Here is an 18,645-nt window from a genome sequence, read left to right as displayed (position 1 = left end):
TCCCCACCGCCCCGAGAGGAGTTCGCAAAGAGCCGCGCTCGTCCCCGCCCACGCCATCCTCCGCGGTGGCCGGCCGCCGGACGCAGAGCATGCCGGGAGTTGTAGTCCCTGCTACCCGCCCTGGCGGCGACGGGCGCGGCGGAGGGCGGCGGGGGGACTACAGCTCCCGGGGGTGCCCGGGGGTGGGGGCGGTGCCGGGGGCGGAGCGAGGACAGCTCCGGTGCTGATCGCGACGCGGGTTTGTCAGCAGAGCCCGGGCGGGCGGCGGCGGCGGCTGTTGGCGAGCGGAGCGCGGGGCGAGCGGCAGCCGAGCGAGCGGCGGGCCGCGCCCGGCCATGAGGCACGAAGCGCCCGTGCAGGTCGGTCCCCGGGCCGTAGCCGAGAGGGCGGCGAGGAGGAGGGCGGCGGGCGCAGGGCGGGCGAGAGCCGGGCGCCCACGAGACGGGGCAGGAGCGGCATAGCGGGGCAGCCGGGCCGGGCTCTCCCGCTGGCAGCCGCGGGGTGTGAGGAGGGAGGAGGTGAGGACGCCCCTTGTGTGAGGGGTCCAGGGTGCGTGTGAGGGAGGGGGCCCGGGGGCTGTGTGTGAGGGTCCCAGGAGGTTGTGTCCCTGTGAGAGGGTTCCCCGGGGCGGGGGGCAGCCGGAGCGGGAGGCCAGGCAGCACGGCCTCATTTCAGCAGGTTTTTATGTATGGAAAAATGTGATGCCCCTTAGCGCTGGAGAAACAGATACTGTACAGATACAAGTTACATTATGCAGAGGTTTTAGCAGTTTCTAGGTTGTTGGTTCAAAACAGTTTCCGCTGGTGAACGGTACTTCAGTTATTAATTAGGACCTATTTTATAACCTCATGCAGGAGCTCTGGCGGCCTCAGTCTATACATTTGAACACATGGCTGTTTTTTAACAGAAGATGGGTCATGTTACCAGTGAATTGTAACAATCAGTCCTGCTGATTTTATACAATCAAAGACTGCTTTTGCAGTCTGCTGTGATTCAAGTTACAAACTGCAGCTCTGTTAGCTAATATTTTTCACGCTGGATATCTACTCTGGCAGTCATAGAATTTCAGCCTGAAGGGAAGATCTGCATCCTCTTCAAAATGCATGCTCAAAGAGAAGTCTAAAATCTGAAGTTACGTTCATATGGAGTTTAGTTTGAACAGACTTTTAAACTCAAAGATGTTTTGCAGAGCAATTGTGCAGATGTCACACACTGAAACCTTTCAACCAAAGAGGTGCGCTAGAAATAACCCATTCTTCAGTAATAATGTCTTTCAGTTTTCTCATTAGAGAACAGCAATAATTAGGATGTTGTTTAAAATGCCTGGATCTGCATGCTACGTGCATGTGTTGGAAATGTCTGCGTGGTATTTGCCATTTATTTACACATACTTATTGAGATACTCAAGTCATGTTTAGCATCTATTGGCTTTGGAGACCATATCCTTACAAGCAATTTTTTCTAGTAAATGATAACAACTACAGGCTGGTCACTATTGTATTTGAGATTTTTGAAGGGTTTTGAATTCACTGGTGTTGTCAAACAGTCGTGGAAACAAAATGTTGGTACAACATTAAAATAAAATCTATAGAAAATAAAGTCCAGATATAAAAAATATGTTCTTGACACATATCAGAGAACAGCTTCTTGGCTTTTTTATATCATTGTCAGTACAAACGGAATTATTGTTAAACATAATTGAATAAAAGCCAGCAGAAATCACAGTCTTAGTATAAAAAGAGACAGCAGAGAGCTATAAAGAACCCTACAAATTCCACTTTTTCAAGGCTGGTGAGATGGTCAGCAGTGTCTATTTTTAAGCATATCTCATCCAAAATTATAATCACAAGCATCTGCATTTTTCGAAGATGTAAAAATGCAGTCTGGTAGATGAGGTTAGATTTTCACTTGTATTTTCTGCATTTTTGTTTGCTTTCTTCTGCTTACACTATTCCCAGCACACTCAAATATTATTCTTGTCAAAGATTCCATTAAAACAATATTCCGTTATGAATTCTTCTTCTTAAGAGTCCTTTCATTTTCCAACATAAGGCTACTATGGTTGGTCCTTGTTCAAATGTGGTTTAGACTGGCTGAACTAGTTGCTTGATTTATCTGTTTTGGCTGTCTAATTTCCTGTTACATGAAACAAATGTAGTTGCTTCTTTGCACACAACCAATTATGGAACAGTCTGTTAAAGAGCTACCATCTCTAAACTGTAGAGCAACAGAAAGAGTGATCAAGTGTATGTCTTTTATCATGGCAAAACCAACTCACAGGATAACGCAAGCAATTTTTTTCCATTTCCATCAAGCAATAATTAAAAAGAAAACCAAAAGTTAAAATATTTTTGCAAAATGAGAAAAATGGCTTGTGCAGTGGCACTGTCTTTCTCTATTTATGAGTTCTTTTTTTCAATCTCAAGCTCATGCTATTTCTCTGTAGACAGGACGGCCCTACAATTACCAGAAAGGCAGCCGAAACAATCCTTCTGGAGAAGGAGTTACCTAGTGTAAAAGTTTGCTATTATCATCTGCTGGATATAATTGGATCTGGGTCAGAATTTATCACTACTATTCATTTTTCAATCCATATTTTCAAGGAACAGGTACAAGTCTTAGGAGTGGTTATGGCCATAGAGAGGGCTTTAGTATGGAAGTCAAGAGCAATGAACTCTATTTTTTGTGAAAGATAGAAGTCTGTATGGTTTCTGCATGTCCTTTTATGAATTAGTTGAAATGACAGTGTATCTCTTAGTAGTTTCCCCTGAAGGCTTTCATGGTACTTTCGGAAGTGAAGATTCAATAGGAAATTCTCAGCAATTCATACACTATTCACTCGCTTAAAGTTTCACTTCTTATCTGACTGTAGCATGCAAATTTTCCACATATCTGCACTTTGCTGAAATAAAAAAAGCAGGAATGTGGTTTGGATAACCTGTTCTTAGTGTTTATCAGAGCATATGCACATTAATGGTGGCAGTTTGTAGAAAATGGTAGATCTCTAGAGACCCTCTCTTTCACCTGCCAGGGCATCAGATGATTTCAAAGGTGACTGAGGCCATAGAGGTGAAGCAAAACCAGGAAGTGGGAAATAATCTGTAAATAATCTGCTTTTCCAAGGAAATAAATGAGAACGTTTTCTTCTTAGCTTTTCATATGCTGTTGTCACTGGCAATGGTTATGTCCAGACAAAAAAGGTTTATAACAGACACATCCAAACAAAATGGAGAAGGGCAATAGCAACCAAAATGCTAATTCCACATATTTAAGAGGTTATTATAAAATTATGATGAAAAAAAGCCAAATTCAAGCTATTAGACACAGAAGTTAGCATGGCAATTCGTCTCCTATTGCTCAGCAAAATTATTAGATGTGTCAGGCTTGGTTCAGGTTAGGAGGAGAAGAGCCTGCCAAGCCACGGAGTCCACAGAGAGAGTTATACACAGCTTTTTGTTAACTGATCAAGCTGCATTTAGAGTCAGTAGTCCTCTTTCTGTTACTACCCTTTTTAGAATTGTACTGTGGAAGCTCGTTCCCTTGCTGGTTAGATACTTTCTAATCTCCAGCTCAGAGGCACTTAGGGCTAGTTTACACTCACTTCTTAATGTCCGGTGTCTGCTCCAGTATACATTGATCTAAGTAGTTCTTAATCTGGAGTGAGCATTAGGGAATACTATCTAATGAAACAGGCTCATGTTTTGCTTTTATGCCTTTTTTTTTTTTTTAAGATTTCTTTTATAAGATAAGCACTTCATTTTTCTGGTCTTCCTAATAACCTCCCTCTGTACTTTCCGGTTTGAACTCAGCTTTCATAAATATGTTTGACCAGAATAGTTACTAAGTGCATCTCACCAGTGCCTTAGACATTGTCATTAGTATTTCACTTTGTTTCTTGTCCTGATGTAACTGCTCTGGCAATTGAGAAGCTGCATGGTCTTTTGCTAGTCTCATGACCCTGAGTGCTGCACTAAACAGGGCAAATGGCAGAGGTCTGTAGCCATCTCATCTTCATTCTCTTTCCTATCCCCAGTAAATCCAAATTTATTTCTACTGTAGTACCTGGCCTGATACAACTTGTGTTTTTTCTTTTCAGAGCTGCACTATTTTGGTGACTTCTTGACATCCTGTGTTAGATTAACCCACTTAGGACTTTATCTCTGGTTTTGCCACTATTTGGAAAAGGGGATCTGGCCATACTACCTGGAGTGGGAATTGGAAAGACATTTCTTAAGCTACCCTTTTCATGGGGAAGGTAAACTTAAGTTAGACAAATGAGGGGTAATGCCCTAGCTCACCACAAGTAGATTCACCAGAATCCATGTGCTAGAGCCTTGCCAGAACTGTTCTTTACTGCACCTTGCATTCTGCTGTCCTGGGCAGCTGCCAGCACTGTGGCCATGTTCATGCTACTTCTGCTGATATGAAGCAAGTAGAACTTCTTTAAAATGCCTTAGATTCTCACCTCTATGTACCTTCCTGATATTCCCCAACTTGGCATTTCAGTATGCTGCTTGTAATAAAACTTTGTATTTCTAACTGCACATTTCAGACTGCATTATGATATACTTACACATATTCATGAGTCTAACCTCATAATACCTTGAAGCAGATAAGGTTCTCCTCATGCTGCCAAGTACATTGGTTCACAAGCTGTGCTCTGCAGATGGCTGGCAATCCATAAATTCCAAAGAAGTGGCTGGTGCATTGTCTACTGAACTCCGTTAAGTCTTATTAATTGGTCAGTTAAAAACTAGATGATAAGGATTTGTGAGAATTGGCTGTGGTCTGCAACTGTGGGTACTGATGTATTGATGAGAGCACACCAGAAGTAAGAGGGGTTAAGCAGCTTGCCCAAGGTATAGAAAAAAGGAAAACAGAAGTCATAGGATACCTCTGAAAGAGTTAGAAATAAAATCCAACCTCTAGATTATTGGTCTTGTATTTTACATAGAAATTCATTGATTTCTTCATGACTGGCTTATGTTGTCATAGTGTTCTTATACGTAAGGATCTTGGTAATATTTTGACTACTCTGATAATGACATTTGATCTGCACATTAAAGACACTCACTTGCAGTGCATCCTACATACAGTCTAGTGAGTTACAAAAATTGAATTTCCCATTGTATTCCATTGTTTCAATATCAGTTGATTAAGTATGACTAATTATATTTTGGAAAAACTAAAAAGATGACCTCACAAAAAGCTGTGTGTGCAGAGAACTCTGTTTTTTTACTAAAATAATGACTGAAGTCAGTTTCTGTTCAGAAAGCAATGGAAAAGTATATATTTCTACACTGTATATAGATAAGGAGTGTTGCTCCTTGAAACAACTGTAAATTAGCTATCAGTGTCTGTCTATCCTTACTGTAGATAGAAACAAGGCATTTCTCCTCGGTTTATTATCGATCTTTTCCTTTAAGACATGCCAGTTATTTCAGTTTTTGTGAGAAAAACATGTATTTGTGAAAGGCACAAAGGAATGGACCCCAGTGTTTTCCATCCCAGCTTTTTTTGCCTTTTGCATTATATTTTTCCACGGGCAATTCATCGTGCGTTAACTATCCACAGTGGGGTGCATATGTAAGCGCAAACTGAAGTGATGTGCAGGTGAAGGAGGTCATGGCGTGCTACTCTGCTTAAGTGAGAAAGCTGTTCAAATTAATTCTGTCAAAGAATAAGGTCTTCTAAGGCCATAAAGAGTAGTATAGACTAGTGTTTTGTTATTAACATGAAGGTGGCAGGTAAACACATACTTTTTCAGACATTTGTTCTCAGTCCTGCCCTGTTTTAGCTTGGTTCTTTGAGATCAAAGAAACAGCTGAACATGAGGGTTGAAAAGTACCTGGGTCTGATACAGAAAACTCTGCTTAATTTTTAAACTTGCCTATGCCCAGAAATAATCCACATTTAAGGAGTTTAAATACACGATGTAAACAGGGAAGCCTACAAAGCCATCCTTTTTTGTCCTTGGACCATATTCAAGTTGGGACATACCTTCTCCCAATTTTGTTAAGGAGCAGGCATGTAAGACCTCCTGCCTATAGGTCTTCTGATCATTGTATTCAGCTTAGATTTCCCAGTAGACTCTCAGGTCTGTCCTGAGTCTTCTAGGAGGTGGCCTGAGACTGCCTTTGGTGCTATCATCATGATGGGTGTAGGGATCTGAATAGGGACTCATTCTATAAAAAACCAGGCATGCAATATGCTAATGAAAATTGTAGAATCATAGAATGATTTGGGATGGAAGGGACCTTAGACATCATTTAGCCCAACCCCCCTGCAGTGAGCAGAGACATCTTCCACTAGGTCAGGTTGCTCAGGGCCCCATCTAACCTGACCTGGAAAGTTTCCAGGGACGGCGCCTTCACTACCCCTCTGGGAAATCTGTTCCAGTGTTTCAGCACACTCATGGTAGAAAATTCTTGCTTATACCTAGTCGAAATCTACCCTCCCTTAGTTTAATGCCATTACTCCTTGTCCTATTCCAATAAGCCTCGCTGACAATATTTTCCCCATCTTTCCTATAGGCCCCCTTCAGCCACTGAAAGGCTGCAATAAGGTCCCCCCGTAGCCTTTGCTTCTCTAGGCTGAACAGCCCCAGCTGTCTCAGCCTGTCCGCATAGGAGAGGTGTTCCAGCCCTCGGATCATTTTTGTGGCCCTCATCTGCACCTGCTCCACCTGTGCTGGGGCCTCCAGAGCTGGACGCAGGACTCCAGGTGGGGTCTCAGCAGAAGAGAATAGAGGGGCAGAATCACCTCCCTCCACCTGCTGGACGCTCTGCTTGTGGTGCGGCCCAGGATACAGTTGGCCTTCTGGGCTGTGAGCGCACATTGGTGGCTCATGTCCAGATTTTCATCCATTGTTACCCCCAAGTACTTCTCAGCAGGGCTGCTTTCAATCCCTTCATCCACCAGCCAGTATTGATAGTGGCAGTTGCCCCAACCCAGACGCAGGACCTTGCATGTGGCCTTGTTGAACCTCCTGAGTTTCACACAGCCCCACTTCTTGAGCTTGTCCAGGTCCCTCTGGATGGCATCCCATCCTTCTGCTGTGTCAACGGCACCTCTCAGCTTGGTGTCATCTGCAAACTTGCTGAGGGTGCACTTGATCTTCCTGTCTATGTCACTGATGAAAATGTTAAACAGCACCGATCCCAGTATGAACCCCTGAGGGTCATCACTTGTCACCAGCATCCATCTGGACATCAAGCCATTTGACCACTACCCTCTGGCTGTGACCTTCCAACCAATTCCTTAGCCACCGAACAGTCCATGGGTCAAATCCATAGTTCTCTGATTTAGAGAGAAGGCTGTTGTGAGGGACTGTGTCAAAGGCTTTACAGAAGTCCAGATAGATCACATCCATAGGTCTTCCCTTGTCCACTGATCTGCTCATGCCATCATAGAAAGCCACTAGGTTGGTCAGGCAGGACTTGCCCTTGGTGAAGCCACGCTAGCTGTCTCAAATCACCCATGTGCCTTAGCATATCTTCTAGGAGGATCTGTTCCATGATCTTCCCAGGCACAGAGGTGAGGCTGGCAGTTCGGTAGTTCCCAGGGTCCTCCTTCCAACCCTTTTTGAAAATCGGCACAAAAATAGCCTTGTTCATTCTGTCTTCAGTTGTATCAAATTATGACAAAATTTTACTGAGGAGAAAATTCAATGTGTTTTGCTCAAAGTGATGCTTGTTCAATATATGTATTTAATCATCAGAGAAGAGAACTTTGTCCAAATAAAGGTAAGCGTTTTGCTTTCTTGGAAGCAGACTATCATAACATTAGCACAGTTGGCATGTTTATTTGGTTCTCATCTATGTATGTAATATTTAATTACAGATCTGAACATGGAGAAGAGAAGGCTCCAGGGTGACCTTATAGCAGCCTTCCAGTACCTGAAGGGGGCCTACAGGAAGGATGGAGAGGGACTTTTCACAAGGATTTGTAGTGATAGGACAAGGGGTAATGGCTCTAAACTAAAAGAGGGCAGATTTAGATTAGATATTAGGAAGAAATTCTTCACCATGAGGGTGGTGAAACACTGGCACAGGTTGCCCAGAGAAGCTGTGGATGCCCCCTCCCTGGAAGTGTTCAAGGCCAGGCTGGATGGAGCTCTGAGCAACCTGGTCTGGTGGAAGGTGTCCCTGCTCATGGCAGGGGGTTTGGAACCAGATGATCTTTACGGTCCCTTCCAACCCTTACCATTCTATGATTCTATGATTATATGGCACTCCTGGTGATTATTTCCAGGATCATTTCCAAAGGAGGAACATAACATCAGCACCAGCTTCCTCACATCTCTTTGCCAAATGCCTTCATAGCAGGGACAAGTCATAGTAGGAGTGAAATGACATATTAATATGTTGGGAAGTGGGCTACAGTGCCTCTCATACTTACTTGAAGTCAGCAGTTTGCATTTAAGAAAGAGAAGCACTGCAGGCACATTCACAAAGTTCAAGAGGACCAAGCAGGTTTCCCTTACAATCAGCAGAAAAATAGACACTCCTCCAGAGTAATGTTTAGAGCAGGAGCCTGATGCAAGTGATGTGAATTGTACTCTGAAGAGTCTGTCTCTGTGCTTACTACAGAATGAGTGATTTTGGGAAGTAATGGCAAAGTCTTAGCACCCATGCTGAGTTTGATGTTTCTTCAGACTAGTGCAGGCACTAGTACTTTTATAAAACTCATTTGGGTTTTGGACATGAGAAAGGATCACTATCGGTAGTCTAGGGAGACTGGCTGTCTAGGCTAAAGTTAGTTTCTGCAAACAGTTTGAATTATTATTAATACCTCACTAATCATCTCATGATTCCCCAGGTGGGAGGTGGAGAAATCAGTGATAGTGTTTGGGTTTCTTTTTTTACAATTTTTTAAGAACTTTTTAAGGAAACTATTTCAAGGGTAATGCACACAATATAGAGGGGCACTAAAATTTCTTTGTGGGCAAAGTCTGTGTTTAAAACCATCCACAGGAAAGAAGTTCTTACTCAGGAAGTCTACATAATGTACAAGATTTAGCAAGACTATTATTAGAATCCGTGTCTCCCGATTCCTCTGCAAACTGAATCATACCTTTTCTGAAGTGTTAGGCATTAAAGTACACTGGGATGAGTTGTAAGGCACATAGGACTGAGGGAAGCAAATGAAAACAAAGCTAAAATTTCGTATTGTAAACCTTAAGCTAGTTGAAGAAGCTACATGGAAGGCATCCTAGGGGATAAAATCAAGAAAGAAAATGATTCTTCTTCTTGCTAGGAGTGGTAACTGTTGGTTTCAGTGGCTTCATTACAAAGAGGAGCCAGAAAGGCAGAGGAACAGGCTGATGGGGGAAGTGTACACGTTACACATTGGCATCCCCAGCCACTGCACAGTCTTTTGTCTGCTGGACTTTATTGACTTGTTGCTGCAAACTATACACAGCATCAGCATACTCTTTGCTACTTTATAGCCAGTTGTGATTAGACTGGTATAAACAGCATTAATTTTCTTTTTCTCAAGTTCCAAGAAAAATATCATCACTTAGTTTTACAGTAATGAAGTCTAGTAAAGGTGGACAGGATATGTTTCTGTCTTTTGCTATAGACATCAGAAAGATGAAAGATTCATGATGTGTATGCCTGGTAATATTTATGTTTTTGTTCTAAAACTTCTTTGTTGCATGCCTGTGAAGGAAATGAATAAACGTGAAGGCCAATACCTCAGGGTGCAAGCACGCAGGTACCTAAGACTACATTTAATCAAGGACTTTAGTCGCTACCAAGTAAAAGGGTAATTCTGAAATCAAGCACTCCCTACTGCATTATTTATGAAATATAAATCTTACACTGAATTTTCTCTCAAAAGCTTGCTACTTCCATTGTCTCCTTCAGAACTTTTTGTCCTCACTTCTATATGCCTCTTCAGTAGCTCAGAGAAGCTGGCATAGTGTTAGTTGTACTATGAGACAGCAGAATTAGCTCAGAAAATTTATGCAGTAGTTGAAACTCTCCTGAGAAGGTGGGTTAGTGTACAGGCCTCACCCTGGTTCCAGCTGTACTCTCTGATTGCCCAAATGCACTCTGAGACGTGTAACTTAGAAAGCTTTGGCGTGAGCTGCTTTTCCATAAGCCTTTATGTTAGGATATGACATCCGTCTTTCTGTCTGAAATCAGTGTGCAAAAACGTTGCCCTTAGCATTGCCAAACTCCCAAGAATTTAAAATCCTGCGAGGCTCCCAAAATACTTGATTTTTTTTCTGAAAAAGCATATAAGGTGAAACACTACGTAGTTCTAAGTTCTTTATTTTTGCCATCTGTTTTTTGAGCATGCTAGGTAGAATTTTGGTCAAGTTTTCACGTTAATGTCTGCAACTCTCCTGAAAGACAAAACTCTACTTTTTATAAATGGAACCCATGATCTCTGAAGTCCCTAGAGCAAAATAAGCTTGTTATTTAGCAGTATTCAGTAATCTGTTCTTATTCAGGTTTTTTATATGGATTAGAAACTGTATTTTAAGGATTCAAATTTGACAACATTACAGCTCCTACTTGTGATGATGTTGCATTAACATTGCAAATTCCAGAACTATAGAATAGACTAGAAAGAGACAAAATCAAAACCTTAATTCAGACGTATATGTCCAACTCACTATTTAGTGGTATGATAACTGGAAGCTGGTAAAGGTGAAATGCTTTGAATAAGGTTATAGGCATTACAAAAGACAGCAGCATATTTGCAGTAAAAAAAATGGTTCAAGAATTTTATCAAATGTAAAACTTATTAAGCTTTTGCTTGGAAATGCACCTCCTGTGTCACCGTGCAGCATTGTCCTCTTATTTCCTTCTTGTACAAGTGAAGTATCTTTGTCTATACTTTCACCACCTGTTTCATTCATCACATTTTCTGAATGTAGATCTTTTTAATGTTATACTCAAGAACTGTCCTGGATTTTTAGAATTTTTTGGTTTTTTTGGTACCAGTCACCAGTAATGTTTACAACCTCGTATGCAACTATAACCAGTACCATTGACACAAGAATTTAAAAAAAATATTTAACCTCTGTTACCTTCTTGAGTTCATTCCTATCTGGTATCAAAAACTCCAGTAAAATCTAAATGTTTCCAGCCTGTATGATACAAGAGACAATAAACTATTTCTTTTTACTTTGAATTACAGATGGCATCTGCTCAAGATTCCAGATATGGCCAGAAAGATACATCTGACCAGAACTTTGATTACATGTTCAAACTGCTCATTATCGGCAACAGCAGTGTTGGGAAAACCTCCTTTTTGTTTCGATATGCGGATGATTCCTTTACGTCTGCATTTGTAAGCACGGTTGGGATCGATTTCAAAGTAAAAACGGTTTTCAAAAATGAAAAAAGAATTAAGCTACAGATTTGGGTAAGCCATAAATAATAATTCTATGAACTACGCAAGCTGTAGCAGTTTGATAAATCGCATTTAAGCTACTGTAGGTTTGCACTAAATGTCATAACCTTTATATATGTGTGTAGGGTATAGTAATGAAAAATCAGTTAATTATTTCCTGCATCATTTTTCTGTCTTGAGTAATAGAGTGTAGAGAGTATTTTTAAAGTACTTAAGTACAGCAGAGTGTATATTCTGAATTAAATTCCTTTAAGAAATAACACAGGTTGACACATATTGACATCTGTACAGTGAGGTATAAACAACTGTGCAATATATAGGCTATTGAAAGTGATACACATTATTAAAAAGTACCTTGAAGTACCAATTAGGATCTCATTTCTTCCCACAAAAATTATAAAATTGTGTAGGAGCTATGATAGTGGATACATAACAGAAGGCATAATTTTTTGCTCAGTTAGTTATGTTTGTTATCCTCATCATCTGAAACATCTTCCTTCTTCTGCTGGGGAAGAAAACATGTGGAAAGACAGAGTGTAGCAGCTGTATTGCCCAAGTGTATTAAAACCCTCATCCCTTGCCTAGACCTTAGAAATAGTGGAAAGATGCCAAATCTAGGAAAGTGTGATGCCAGGGAATAGGTGTTCTTTTCTGCAAACTTTCCTCAGAAAGAAAGGATAACCAAAACTTGTTTATGCAGGAGCTGCTGGTGCTCACATCTCCTAAGTGTTGAGTGATAGGGTCATACTTACTTAAAGGAGGCAGGGAGGCATAGCAGAAAATTTAACAGTGTGGGACCTGGAGTTAAAGCTTCAGGTCTTTGCCATCTTCCTTGGGCACTTGAAGATTTTGAGCAATGTTTCCTTTGTGAGATATTCGTAACAACAGCCTTATTGGCCAGGATTTTCTTTTTTTGTGCATCAATACAGGTCATTAAAAACTTTGTTTAATGATGGGCAACCATTAAATCTCAGGAAAACTCAGGTCAAATATGACCAGTTCATCTAACATGTTTTGAACAGCAGATAAATTGAATATCTTTTTAGTATGGCACAAAGGTGAATTTCCCAGAGTTTCCTAGACTGTATCTCATTCATGGCTTTTTAGGTAGGCTTCAGCCCTTGATATCTCTCGAAACATTTGTTGTTCTGTGCCCTCTAGGAGCTGAAACACAGACTCTTCGCCTCTCAACTTCTCTACCTTTTTAAGCTTAGATTCTTGATGTTATCATAACAGTGCTGCATACTAGGTAACTGTATGTCATGTGGATGCTTTCACTGTGATAACTTGCTAGTTTCATTGTAGTACTTTAATGTTGGAGATCACATGGTAATTCACATTGACATTATCTAATTATTTTTTGATAATGGAGCAATTAAATTGTGTTCACATTATAGTCTTTACACAGTTCTTCTTTTAGTCACCAAGTATCCTCTACAATAGATTTTATTGTTCATGTCTCTCCTAGCAAAAGCAGCAATGTTAGTTTACAATGTTATATTAATGTGATTAGTTTGGCACCAGCATATTTCTCATTATGCCTCTCCATGGCAGACTACAAATATGTGCTTGGCTCAAAGCAGTCCATTGATCTAAATGTGTTCAGGGCTATCTGTGGCATAGAGGACGTAGCAGCTGTATTCTTGCCAGCTGGAATAAACTTTGATTTCTAGCAAAGTGGATATTTTGTTGTTCTTTGTATGGCAGTAACATGCAGAGTCCAAACGGACTCTCACCGTCCTTGCCTGAAAGAACTTGCAATTGAAATGAGTGAAACAAACACAAGGGCTGCATGTCCCATAGGGAAGAGGGAACAGAGGCTCAGAGCATGGAAGAGACCTTCCTAAAGTCATCTACCAGGACACACAGTTAGAGACAGGACTTCAGATCTTACTTATATGTTAAAGCTTTTTACCCAGCCAGCACTGCACCTTGGTTTGTTTTTTTCCCCCATTACAATTTTAATGCCAGTTCTTAAAAGACCTTGTAATTGCCAAATTAACTCAAATTGTAACAGCTCACTATTGCCGTCTGCACTTTTTAGATGGAATATTCTGCATTGGAGCATTGTGTTGCAGTTATGCTTGCTAGTAAGTCGATTGACTGTTGCACCTCTGGGACCTTAAACAAAATGAGTTTAGTATCTCAGAAAGCTATTCTGGTGCACGAAATCTGAAATAATAGAGCACTATTACCCTATCTTGTAAGCTATATCAACAGCTGTATTGTTCTTAATATGCAGGATCTGTATATATAACATCTGTCTATATTATATTATACTGCATTACTTTTTTTGATTATGCAAATATCTTTCTAAAATGAATAGTACTCCTGCAATATCCATTTCCGTTTCAAACTGAATTTATGAAAGCCTAATTATGTTAGATAAAATATAGAATTGAATGGATCATAGTGTCCTGTCACAATTTTGTACATAGTCTTCTTGGGTAGACTTTTAAACTTCATGTTTAGTAGCCCTTTCTGTATGATACTTTGTGTTCAACTTGAAGCGTGATGGAGTTTCAAATACTGGTTTCCTCAGAAGAAGATTCTAATATGCCTAGCAGTGAATGGTGCGAGTTTGTTTGAAAGTCAGCATGGGCACTCAGGGAAGCAGAGATATTATTTCTTAATAAAATTCACTGTGTGATTATCACAGGTGAACTAGCAAGGGTTAACAGGTTGAAGCAGGTGCTGTCTTACATACTGGAATGCCTTGCACGTCTGTTGTTTGTTTGAGGTTATTTCTTGCTTTGAGGTAATGATGTCTTATTCTTGGATTGAAAGGACCTGAATTGAATTGTCTTCTTATGTTGTTCAAGTCAGGGAGGATGGGGCTCTCTCTAGTACTTACCTTTATATGTTTTTCATATGCTCAGAAAGGGCCTGCTGGGAGCACTGCAACGTCTGGGTTTTTTTCTTCTGAGCCTAATACCTGCTTTCCACAATATTTCTTAGTGCAATTGAGAGATGTTCAGAGTTCAAGTGGTATATTCATTAGTGATAGCCCATTACCTTGTCATAGGACCACCAGCTGGCCCTGAAATTTTGTTTCACAGCAAGTTATAAATGTTACAACCCTGGTACAGACATTTTGAAGACAGCATATTAACATTTTTTTTACCTTTTAAAGGAATAAAATCCATAAAGAGGGTGTTTTATCTAAAAAGGTATTGATTTCTCAACAGAAACTGTAAGAATTTTTGGAAAGGAGTTGTGTCTTTGTGCTGCACATAGGTGCATAAGATAAAAGTCCATCAGAGTGTTTTAGGATATTTTAGAGAGTCAAATAATAAACAGCAATATGGTTTTTCCTTAATTTGGTTTGAGCTAGTAGTATTAAAGGGATGGGACTGGAAGGCTGTAAGTCTCTTTCGGTGTCAAACTGCTAGATTTCAAATTATCTTGAATTAAAAAAAAGCTTGTCAATACTAATTCTCACAAAATTACATGCTAAAGAAAGTTATTAAAAGCTCAAACAAGGTGCAAATCGGAAAAGAAAATAAATTTTAACCTTATAAGTCTATCACTGTATTCACTGTATAAGTCACTACATTCAGTACTCTGTAATCTGTGATGCCATAAGGGTTTGCATTACTTTTGTAAACCCTATCAATGGTTTATTGAAATAACAGAATGCAAGAGCTTATGGAGAAAATATAGGCTAATTTGGGCAGTAGAATTTGCTACCTAATATTGTCAAAATAAATCATTAGAATAGGGAGAAAAAAAGGAAAAATAAAGTGCCGATATTGAATCCTAAAAAACAGAATAAGGTTTACAAAGACAGGTCAACATATTTGTTTAACTGATGGTATATCCATGCCACATCTTTAGCTCATGTTTAAAACGTACTTGATGAGAACCCTCAGTGATTTCTAACTGATTTCAGTATGAATTTTGTTGGAGGAATAAAGCATCAAGTTTTCCGTCTCTGATCTGTTTATTACACAAAAATATTCTAACTGCATTTGCACAGCAATATTTGTAAAGTTTCTGTCTGATTGCAGCACTTTGGTGCAAATATCAAATACGAACACTGCACTGCCTTTTGCTGCTTAGATGTCTTTTCTGTGGGACTAGCCATGGGCTTCATGGGCAAGGTACAATGATCACACAGAAATGTAAGATATCCTCCTAGAAAAGACAGTGTAAGTGCTGCTTGTGTTAGCATATCCTGCTTAGAACTGTGTGTGACAGTTTCATTTGATACCCAAAATGTCGCTGTCTTCACGTCAACTGTTTTCTATAAATTGTCATAGCACTTAGGGACTAAGTGAGGACTAGGTTTTATAAGCTGAAAGAGGCAATCCAATGTCATCGTTCAATAATTAAAACTGTTAAAAAACCTCAATAAACATTAGGCACCGGATTTTTTTGCTGTACAAGCTCTGTAACAGTGCTTTAGCAGTATTAGGGTTTCAGTTAAAATGAGAATAATTTTGTGTGTGTGTGTGTGTGTGTGTGTGTGTGTGTGTTAGAAGGGTCTGTGGGAGTACCAACATGAATGAAAATTGCCTTGATATTGGAGTCTTTAAGGGGTTATCCTACAGTAACTTGCAAGTGTGGAGGCAGTGCAATATTTCAGAAATATCCTGTAACAGGGACTAGGGCTATAATAGCATCAGTGCAAGAATCGCTAAATACTTTGGTTTAGACGAAAGGTAGTGAAAGCTGAGGCAATAAAATGGGAGTTAAGAGTAGCATGTGGAGATAGTGGATAGGGAATGTAGCAAATATTTCATCACAGGAGTTTCAGGGCCTGATTTTGTCACATCTGACTCGTCTGAGTATTTTTAATTGGTACGATAGCCACATCAAAGTTCATTTCATGACTCCTATCTTGGATGCTGGTGACAATGTGTAGCTGCTGTTTTGAATACACAGCATTTTTAGATGAGGATAGTAAATCTAATATTGAAAATGAAATTTCCTCACCTTGGCATGAAAATCAAATGTGTATCTACAATACATCAGGTAACAAGTGATTTGAAGACAGCAATTTAGAAGGCTGAAAACTGCAGGGATTTGGGATTTCTCTGGATCCATCTGTTCTAGTACACTAAATATACAAAGACTGTCCTTTGACACTGAGTCCACCTGGCGCGGAATAGCTTTTGTCCATACATTTAAACACTTTTGTTTTCTGAAAAAGGATGGAAGTATCCAGATTTTTTATTGGGAAGGGTCTCTGTCCTGTGCTAAGTCTTGAATGTTGCCTGGGAACTGTTTGACAGAGTGCTGGCAAGCCTGGGTCAAAACCGTGCCAGAAAACTTACTGTCAGTTTCATAGTATAGACAAATTCCACAGCCTTGACACTGCCTTGACCCTTGCCACTCCCTGGCACAACTTAATTTGCAGTTACAGGCAAGGCCTGAAAGGGCAGCAGCTCTGGTCAGCCTAGGGTTAGGCTGACCTGTCTGTGGTGATAAGCAATGCATTGTGTTCACAAATGTTGTTCTGTCAGAAGGCTTCAAAGGAACCATTCCTTGGAAAAGATGCTTAGTGAGGAACGTAGTTGTGACAGCCAGAACACAAGCTCTTTCTGGATTTCCCCTGTTACCTGAAATAACGTGAAATTCTGGGCAGCTTGTATTTTGGTTTAAGCTGCCCTGCAACAGGTGAATGTTATTCCAGTTGTGGCGGGATATTGCTAGCCTAAAACATTCCCTTTTTCCTTGCTTGCTTATTTCTACACAATGCGTATCTTTGAAGAGCCATGAATAATATTTAGCTGAAAGTTTTGAGGTAGGATCCTATTTTCATACTGGTGTATTATTTCATGCAATGCTTCTTACATCTTCATTGAGAGCTCTTTCACTTATGTGCAAGTCATATTTGGAATACTTTATTTCTCTGAAATATTGGCATTCATTGATCATTATTTTTCCATAAATGTTATTTTTCCCTTGTATTTTGTAGCACCTGGGGTTTTCAAAAACAAATATTTAATATTTGCACAGCCAAGGGAAAGCCCATTATAGTACAGACAGTACTGTTGTGTTCAGAGCTTGGTCAGAGAACCACCAGGAGATTTTAACCTTTGTATAGCTTGAGGGTCTTAGTTACTTCCAGAAGTTGTATGTTTTCCTTATTGCAGGGTTTCTTAGTGCTCTGTTTACCTTGGCCGGTTTATTTTGTATTCTGTTTCTTGTACCTGTTCTTCTGTTTATATTAGAATTGCTCCCGTGGATCCAATTCAGCTCAGATTCCATTGTTTTAGGTAAGTAGCCAAGAAAAAAGTGGTTGAATAGTTCACTTTTAGCCAGTCAAGTGGGAATGAACAGGTGGGAAGGGGAGATGGCTAATGTAGACATTTGCCAGGGAAAAGAAAACTGCTTACCTAAAAAGTGGACAAGACAGCTTGCATTTTCTCTAAACTTAAGCAGATGCTAGTAGTTTATATATTCTATATAATGTATATATAATGTAAATAGTTTATATAGTTTAAAGGCATCAGAGCAGAAGGAAATATAAGCAGAGACTGGAAAGATAACGTGTGCTGCTGTTTGAAGTTTGAATGCAATTGCTTATACAATGAGGCATGATGTGAAAGAAAACACCAAAGAGTCTGAGTGAGAATGGGACTAAGAATTTATGAGACAGGGCACCATAGATGGAGTAAAAGCTCAGAAACAGTTACAGATACTGTGTATGATGGCTTCTTATTTCCTTAAAAATCATACCACAAAAGTGGTAACAGTTGTGATACTGCAGTCCTTTAATGGAAAACACAAAACTGAACTCTGTAAAAGATTTTCAAGAAATGCTACCTTGGGTACTATTCTGGGTGTAAAATATAGATGCATCCATTATAAACAGTACACATCTTGTAAAACTACTTGAAGTATTTCTTGTACAAAACCAGGGCGCATTCTTCAGGGCCAAAGAAGATCTTGGCAATGTAAAAAGGCATACACAGTTCAGATGGACTTCAGTGCAAAGAGCACATGCTGTACACTTTGTGAGACTTGTCATGTCAGACAGTGATGGCACTTTTAAAAGTGATAAGCTTTTATTTAAAAAGTACCACTGGCTATTCAAATATTGATGTGACACTACAATTCTATTGCTATAAAAAGCATGTCTCGAAACTTTCAGACATTGGCTCTAAACCCAACTCAGAAAAAGGATGGTGCCTATCACTTCAGCACCCTGTCTTTCGCTGTTGAGACTGCTACATTACGGTAATTTTAAAGTTTCTTTAATGTTTTTGTTATCACAACAGCCCCTTCAAAAACACGTTCTTATCTTTACATCTGAGAAAGCTG

At 40.0% G+C, this 18,645-nt stretch overlaps 1 protein-coding gene across 1 annotated transcript in view; it reads left to right on the top strand.

Annotated features, from left to right (window-relative positions):
* Positions 1 to 260: 260 nt before the first annotated feature.
* The window catches only part of RAB3C (RAB3C, member RAS oncogene family), a 139,635-nt gene continuing 121,250 nt past the window's right edge, over positions 261 to 18,645 (top strand). Inside the window, exons 1-2 of the mRNA XM_075411173.1 lie at positions 261 to 359; positions 11,158 to 11,385. Coding sequence (XP_075267288.1) covers positions 336 to 359; positions 11,158 to 11,385 — 252 coding nt within the window. The 5' untranslated portion in view covers positions 261 to 335. The remainder of the gene's footprint in view (positions 360 to 11,157; positions 11,386 to 18,645) is intronic.

The sequence above is a fragment of the Opisthocomus hoazin genome, chromosome Z (assembly GCF_030867145.1).
Source record: "Opisthocomus hoazin isolate bOpiHoa1 chromosome Z, bOpiHoa1.hap1, whole genome shotgun sequence".
Taxonomy (NCBI): Eukaryota; Metazoa; Chordata; class Aves; order Opisthocomiformes; family Opisthocomidae; genus Opisthocomus; species Opisthocomus hoazin.
This window is presented reverse-complemented; position numbering and strand designations above follow the sequence as displayed.